Raw genomic sequence first — 6,721 nt, forward strand, 5'->3', positions numbered from 1 at the left:
TAAACCACCTCACCCCCATTTGCAGCTCTTTGTGGCTGTGGCTGACAGTGGCACATCCCTCTCTGGCTCTGAGCTCACCCTCCTGGTGAATTTGCTTACCAGGGGGAGGTTTTGATGCCCTTCTTTGCAGTAACCTCCTGCTGCTTCCTCTCTGCCCAGCTCCCCTTTCCTGTTCGGGCACCGCACCCTCCCCTCCAGCCCCAGCCCCATCATCCTGAGGCAGCGGGAGGAAGAGGCCAAAGCCAGAGAAGCCGCCACGACCGTGGACATCACGCAGGTCATGAGCAAGCTGGATCGCAGGAGCCAGCTCAAGGCGGATCCTCCCAAGTAGGCTCTGAGCAGGGCAGAGCGCAGGGAAAAGACGAGCCGAGGCTGGCGCTGAGCTTCGTCTCCCCTTCCTGAAGGTGTCAGTGCTGCTTTAGGTTTCCCAGCCCGGCTCTGCCCGCAGCCTGCTTCCTGCACGTTGCCATGGCTTCTGGAGCAGCAGATGTCACTTCCCAGGCACGGCAGAGCCAGGCTGATGGCTGCGCTGGACTCGGGATGCAGGCACATCCCCGCACACCTCGAGGGGAGATGCCTCCTGGCTGCCCTGAGAGCCCCCCCCAGGTTGGGCAGCCCGGCTGCTGCTCCCTGTCTCCTGCTCCTCCAGGGGATGGGATGGCACAAGGCAGGGAGAAGCTCTGCCATGCTAATCCTTTGGGTTCAAACCAGCCTTCCTGGGAGCAGAGGTGGATGATGCCACAGGGAGCAGGGTGAGGTGGCCCATGTTGGAGCTCATCTGTGCTGGTATCCATCCTCCCAGGGGGATGTGCACCCTCCCAAGGGGTGCATCCTGGCACCCCCTGAGGAGAGTGCATCCCTTGCTTCCAGTATCCCATGTAGCCAGTGCAGTGGAGCCACAGGCAGAGGAGTGGGATAAACTTCTTGTGAGAAGTATGATGAGTGTTTCTGAGGGTTTAGTTGAGTTTCAGTGGCACTCCCAGGTCCCCCCTGGCACGTTGGAAGTGATCACAGAAAGCTCAGCTCTCCCTGTGACTCCCCACGCGATGAGCTCAGTATGCAAGTGTGGTGAGCCTGGGTCTGGCAAAAAGGCTGTCCACATCTCTGGACGGGGGCTTGAGAGATACAGCATTGGCTTTGTGTTTCTGTTATCAAATCCTTCAACCTCTCGTCTTGTCTTTTCCCTGCTCTTCTGTTTTCCACTGTTAAGAAACCCTAACAGGAGGTAGTTCCAGCTGAACCAGGGTCGAGGTGTTAAGAGCTGATTTCAGCTGTAAGTAGGGTTTTTTTTTTGCTCTGCCTCTTCTTTAGAATGAGGCAACCTAAAATGCTACCTTAGTGCTAAAGAGCTCAGGGAGATTCCAGGCTTTACTGGGAAATCCCAACATGTCTGGACCAGGCCTCAATTACCAGAAGTGGGGAAGCTTCCTGCAAAGCCCAGTAAAGGGAATTGGGAGCAGCAGAAAAGCTTCCTTGTTTGTTAGAATTTGGGGGAAGCAGAGGGACTCGGTGGGAAGCCCTGAGGCCTGAGGAGCACCTTCACTCAGGTTCATATTATTCATTTGTTTTTTACTACTGGTATGATTTTATAGGAAATGGGAGATGGGGAAAGCTGGATGTGAGTGGGAGCCTTCAGGCACTGGGTGGTGCAGCCCAGCCCCTTGTGAGCAGGGCTGCAGTGAGGCGATAGCTCAGCTTTGAACAGCGATCCTTCCCCTCCCCTGTGCGTTATCAGAGGCAGAATCAGGGCTCCCTGCTCTGCTCTGGTGTCACTGCAGCACTGGTCTCCTCTCTGCAGCTGGGCTGGGGAGATTCTCATGACCTCCCTTAGCCTCACAGTGATAAACCTTCTTAGAGGAATTGAAACCAAGTTGCGTGAGTCTCTTTGCTCTGATGTCAAAGTCTGCTTGCTAAGTCTGCTCTTATTCCCACTGGAAGCAAGGGCAAATTGTGCCATGCTGGGAGGGTGAGCAGCTCAGGCAGGAATTCATGTTAAATTCTGCTTAAAGGCTGTTTACACCAGGTGCTGAGCACCATCAACCTACCTTGACATAAGAGCACTGAAAGACTCAAGAGCTTGGTCCAAAGCTACTTGGATGTGATGAGCTCTACACTCTCTTCAGTTTGTATAACATGGAGCACTGAGCACATTGGGATTGCCAGTGTATAGGAACATGTGGAAGATCAAGTCAGGGCATAAATAATAAATAACAAACCTGTGTGTTCCAGTCAGTCCCTCTGATTCTACTCCCATTTTTGTCTGCAGCTTCACTTTTTATGTTCTCTCCATTCCTTTCTCTGACTTTTCATCATCTCAGCTTCGCATCGCTGTGCCCCTGACACGGGTTAATGCAGCACGTTCAGCAGTCACTGTGCTTGTGAAGCACCAGCCCTGTGCTGGCAGGCAGAACCTGGCTCTGTTCTGCTGACCCAGCGTGCTCCTCATCCTCACTGCCTGGGCCCTGAAGAGGAAGGTCGCCTGGTACAAGGGGTGACCATGGGACAAACCGAATGTCACTGTGTGCCAGGCAAGAGGTTGGTTGCTTCCCCTGGCAGTCAGAGCAGTTGATTGTGTTGCTTCTTGGCCATCGCTTCCATGCATTCATCTGTCTAATAAAAATAAATGTAGGAAATGGAAAAGGAACCAAGTTCTCGTCCTCCTCTGTCTGGTCTCGGTGTGTTCGTCCCTCACTGCGTCATCTGTCTCATGTGTGCCTCTGTTTTCTGTACCTGCCTCTGCTCTCAGCTCTTCTCCTTGGACACCTGAGCTGTATTCAGCGGCTGGGAGTGAGTCCTAGGGAAACATGAGCGAGCCCTGTATGGGGCTTGTCCTGAGGGCTGAGCTAGCAGAGCTGGAGCCTTCACAGGGACACTGCGGGGTTCAGCACAGGATGTGGCTTCTTGGATTGCCGGTCACCAGGGGCTGGAGCTCAGTGGCACGTTGGTGAGCTGGTCATGCTCTTCACAGCCAAGCTGGGGATAACGGAGTCTTCCACGCCTGGAGCTATCTGTTGTAAGGGATGAGACAAGCTGGTGTCTCTTGCAGCATCCAAGGTATGGGGCTGGAGCTATCACAGAATCGTAAGCTGGGTTGGGTTGGAAGGAACCTTAAAGATCATTTAGCTCCAACTCCCCTGTTGGGGTTGGAGGCTGATGCTGGTAGCAATGACCCTGTTGATCTCCATGGGCAAACTGTGGCAGCTCTGGGTGCAGGAGGGCAGGGAAGGGGACATGGGCTGGATCTGCAGGAGAAGGGGGGATACTGGCCCGGGTTTGCCTTGCTTTGCCTTGCTTTACCTCCCAGCTGGGCCCTGTCTCTCCTGTCAGCACCAGCAGCACCCGGCCCGTCTCCAGAGGAGGAGCGGCAGCCATGGGGCCGCCAGCCGCCCTGAGCCTGACCGAGCCTCTCTCCTCTTCCTCCCCGCAGCCGCACCACCGCGCCTCCTGCTCCCCTCACCCAGCTGTCTACACCGGCACCAGCACCAGCACCCCGCCATCCCCCGCCAGCCGGCCCCATAGCCCGCAGGCCCTGCCCCACAGCACCGCAGCCTCAGGCAGCGCTGAGGGAGCCAGCCCCAGCCCTGGCCCCTTCCCCTCGGGTGCACGGAGGCCCCGTGCGGCCGCCATGGCCTTGGGCCGGTGGCTGAGGCGCGGGTGCTGGAGCTCCCCTGCCCTCACCACGGTGACACCCGCGGGCTCGGCTGTGTCCCATGGGAAGGTGCAGCCGCTGGGCGGGCGGGAGCGGCGGCTCCGGATGGACACCAGGGCCGTGAGCAGGTAAGGACCGCGCGGGCAGGTGGATCCCCTCGTGAGGGGATTGTCTCCGGCGCCATTTTGGTTCGTCATTAGCTGGGTTAAAGAGGTTAAAATAGGATGTGCTGAGCCTGCTAAAGTGGGAATTGTGCTGCTTTGGATTGAGCTGAGCTCTTAGGCAGAAGCTCTTCCCTGTGAGGGTGCTGAGGCGCTGGCACAGGGTGCCCAGAGAAGCTGTGGCTGCCCCATCCCTGGCAGTGCTCAAGGCCAGGTTGGACACAGGGGCTTGGAGCAAGCTGCTCCAGTGGAAGGGGTCCCTGCCTTTGGCAGGGGTTGGAGCTGGATGAGCTTTAAGGTCCCTTCAACCCAAACCAGGCTGGGATCCATACTACAGTCAGCTATCACTGTCTGCCCATCTGGGCCTGCCCTGGGGCTCTGTGTGATGGCGGCTGCCAGGCCCGGGCTCCTGCTCCGCTCCTGCCTCACGTCAGGCAAGCAAACCCTGGCCATGTCCCTCACTGCGAGCTCCGTGTCCTCACCCTGGTCTAACCCATCTCATTGTAAGGGGATGAGTCCACATTATCAATTCCAAAGCACATGTCTGAGGGATCCGGCAGTGCCAGCGCTGTACCACAGAGCGCTTTGTGTTCAGAGGGGGGTAAGGGCCCATTCCCTTCGTTTTCCATGAGTGCCCCAGAGTTTCCCTGTGGGATCTGGGGTCTGAGCAGTGTAAAGCTCAAAGCCAGGCTCCGCGCCGCACGTTCACTGCCTCAAAGCACAACAGCAGTGCCCTGTGCGTGATGAGTCTTCATTTCACAACACAGCTTCTTCCAGGTAAGAACGGATGCGCCTTTAGAGAGCCACATCCACCCCATAGACTGCAAGCAGGGGGAGGACAGGCACGCCCGGGCTCGGAAGGGCTCTGTGAAGGAGGTGATCTGCCCTTGGGAGAGCCCTGTGGAAGAGGGGAGAGCCGGGTGATGCACAGCCCAGACAGGGACGCTCTTTCCAGGCCTGGGACCACAGGGTTTGCCACCTCTGGCTCAGTGTATGGGCCATGCCAACGAAGAAGTGCATTAAAGCCATCCCTCAGCATCAAGGAAGCTCAGACTGCCACAGCTATGGATAACGGACCCTGGTGCACCCAGCTGTAACTCAACAATGTGAAGCATTTCTGGACTGGTTTTCTTTCCTATCTTTGCTATATTCAGATCTGTTCGTTACAAACCTCTTGATAAATGAACCTCATTTCTTGCCTTATAGCAGCTGGAGAATGTATATATATCTATATCCTGGGAAACAGTGTCTTATCTGAGTTACTTGCTTGGCCATGAGGTGTCAGCACACTGTACACAGCACAGCTGGAGCAGAGCTTGCAGGCATTCTTCAGAGGAGGACTCAGACTGCAGTGCCAAGATGGGGGCATGTTTGTGTCCCCAGCTTGGATCCACCTCTTATTATTAATAATGCTGTCTTAATCTCAAAGCAAGTTCATTAAGAGGCAGCTGATTGCTGGGGAAATTACAGTGAAAGCAGCTGCATACTGAATGGCATTCCTTAATGCAAACCAGAAACGATCCCAAAGAGCAAGCAGTGCAGGAGAGCAAAGGCTCCAGAGCACTTCTGCATTAGCTCCAGCTTCCCTTCTGTGGCCTCTCAGTGCCAGGATGGGGTTTGGAGCCATTACCTGAACACCTGGGAAACTCCAAACCAAATCCACGTTGGTGTTTTGGGCCTCTCCAATGCGGGTTGATGCAGTGCCAGTCTTTACCTATGTTGTTATCAAGAATGTTAGACTGCTGCTTTCCTTATGTCATGTCGCTGTTTGAAGATGGGGTTTTGTCCAAGCATGGAGGGGTTTCCTGTGTATGATGAGTCATTATTGTGTAGATTCATGTGGCCTGTGACTTCTGGTGTTGCTGGTGCTTTCTAATTGTAAATGGATCTTTGCCTGTGTGGCTGGTGTGGTTTGTCATGCTGACTTCTGCTGTGGGGCTTAATGCCTCTCCTCACATATGGTGAGTGGTCAGGACCGGGATGACACTTCTAATCAGAGGATCAGAAAGATGCAGCACCCCAAAGCAAAGGGTGCTGCCTGCACTGCCCGAGAATGTTCTCATGTCTGAATGTGTGTTTGCTCCTGCTGGCTTTGCTTGGTTGGAAGGATTTGGTTCTGCTCTGGCAGTCACTAGAGGTGGCCACCTATTACTAAGGAGAGACAAACGTGGTGTCTTCTGTGGTTGTTTCTGTTAATAGCGTTACTCTGCCGCTCCTGACGGGACACTGGGCATGGATAATCCAGGAAACACTACTGGAAAACTTTGTGATGTGTAGGAGTTAATAATACTATATTTAGTATTATGTACATATAATAAGAGCTATCCTACTATTCATATTCCTCTCGTTCCTTTGGGGTTCCTCTTGTGCACCTCCTTGCCAAGGAATCAAATAGTGCCTTGGCCTCATGCTCATCTTCTAAACCAGAGGAAGCACTTCGGGATCCCAGATGCAGAATGTGGAAACCCTGCTGCAATCACATCCAGACAGGTACATACATGTCCCAGAGGCCAGCACCGGGGGTTCCCAGCATCTGTCCCTTCAGGGCACTGCTTTTTTCCCCCAGTATCTTTCAACTTGAGGACTCCTATGGTCTTTTCCCCTGTGTCATCCATCTCCAGCCCATGCCTTGATTTCCTGCCATCACCCCCAGACCCCTGCTGACTGCAGGTTGAAACCCGCTGCTCCAGAGGCCCCGGGTGCCTGTGCCACGGCGCTGAGCTCGCACAGTGACATCTGAGGATGTCACCCCCGCTGGGGGCCTGGCATGTGGAGTCGGGAGCGCTTTCAGCTCAGATCCCCTCGCTGTGCAGGAGCCCATTGAACGCTGCCTGCAGTCACCTGGAGGAATTAGCTCACTGCAGCCACTTCGACATCCGAGGTATTCCGATAATGTGAGGGATGTGTAAGG

At 54.9% G+C, this 6,721-nt stretch overlaps 1 protein-coding gene across 1 annotated transcript in view; it reads left to right on the forward strand.

The window, feature by feature from the left end:
• Positions 1 to 6,144, forward strand: part of RGS9 (regulator of G protein signaling 9) — a 29,747-nt gene extending 23,603 nt beyond the window's left edge. Inside the window, exons 17-19 of the mRNA XM_061377229.1 lie at positions 160 to 277; positions 3,428 to 3,777; positions 4,578 to 6,144. Coding sequence (XP_061233213.1) covers positions 160 to 277; positions 3,428 to 3,777; positions 4,578 to 4,734 — 625 coding nt within the window. The 3' untranslated portion in view covers positions 4,735 to 6,144. The remainder of the gene's footprint in view (positions 1 to 159; positions 278 to 3,427; positions 3,778 to 4,577) is intronic.
• The last annotated feature ends 577 nt before the right edge of the window (positions 6,145 to 6,721 follow it).

The sequence above is a fragment of the Neopsephotus bourkii genome, unplaced genomic scaffold (genome assembly GCF_033783945.1).
Source record: "Neopsephotus bourkii isolate Nb327-2 ecotype Australia unplaced genomic scaffold, CSIRO-AGI_Nbou_v1 NB_1749, whole genome shotgun sequence".
NCBI classification, from domain to species: domain Eukaryota; kingdom Metazoa; phylum Chordata; class Aves; order Psittaciformes; family Psittacidae; genus Neopsephotus; species Neopsephotus bourkii.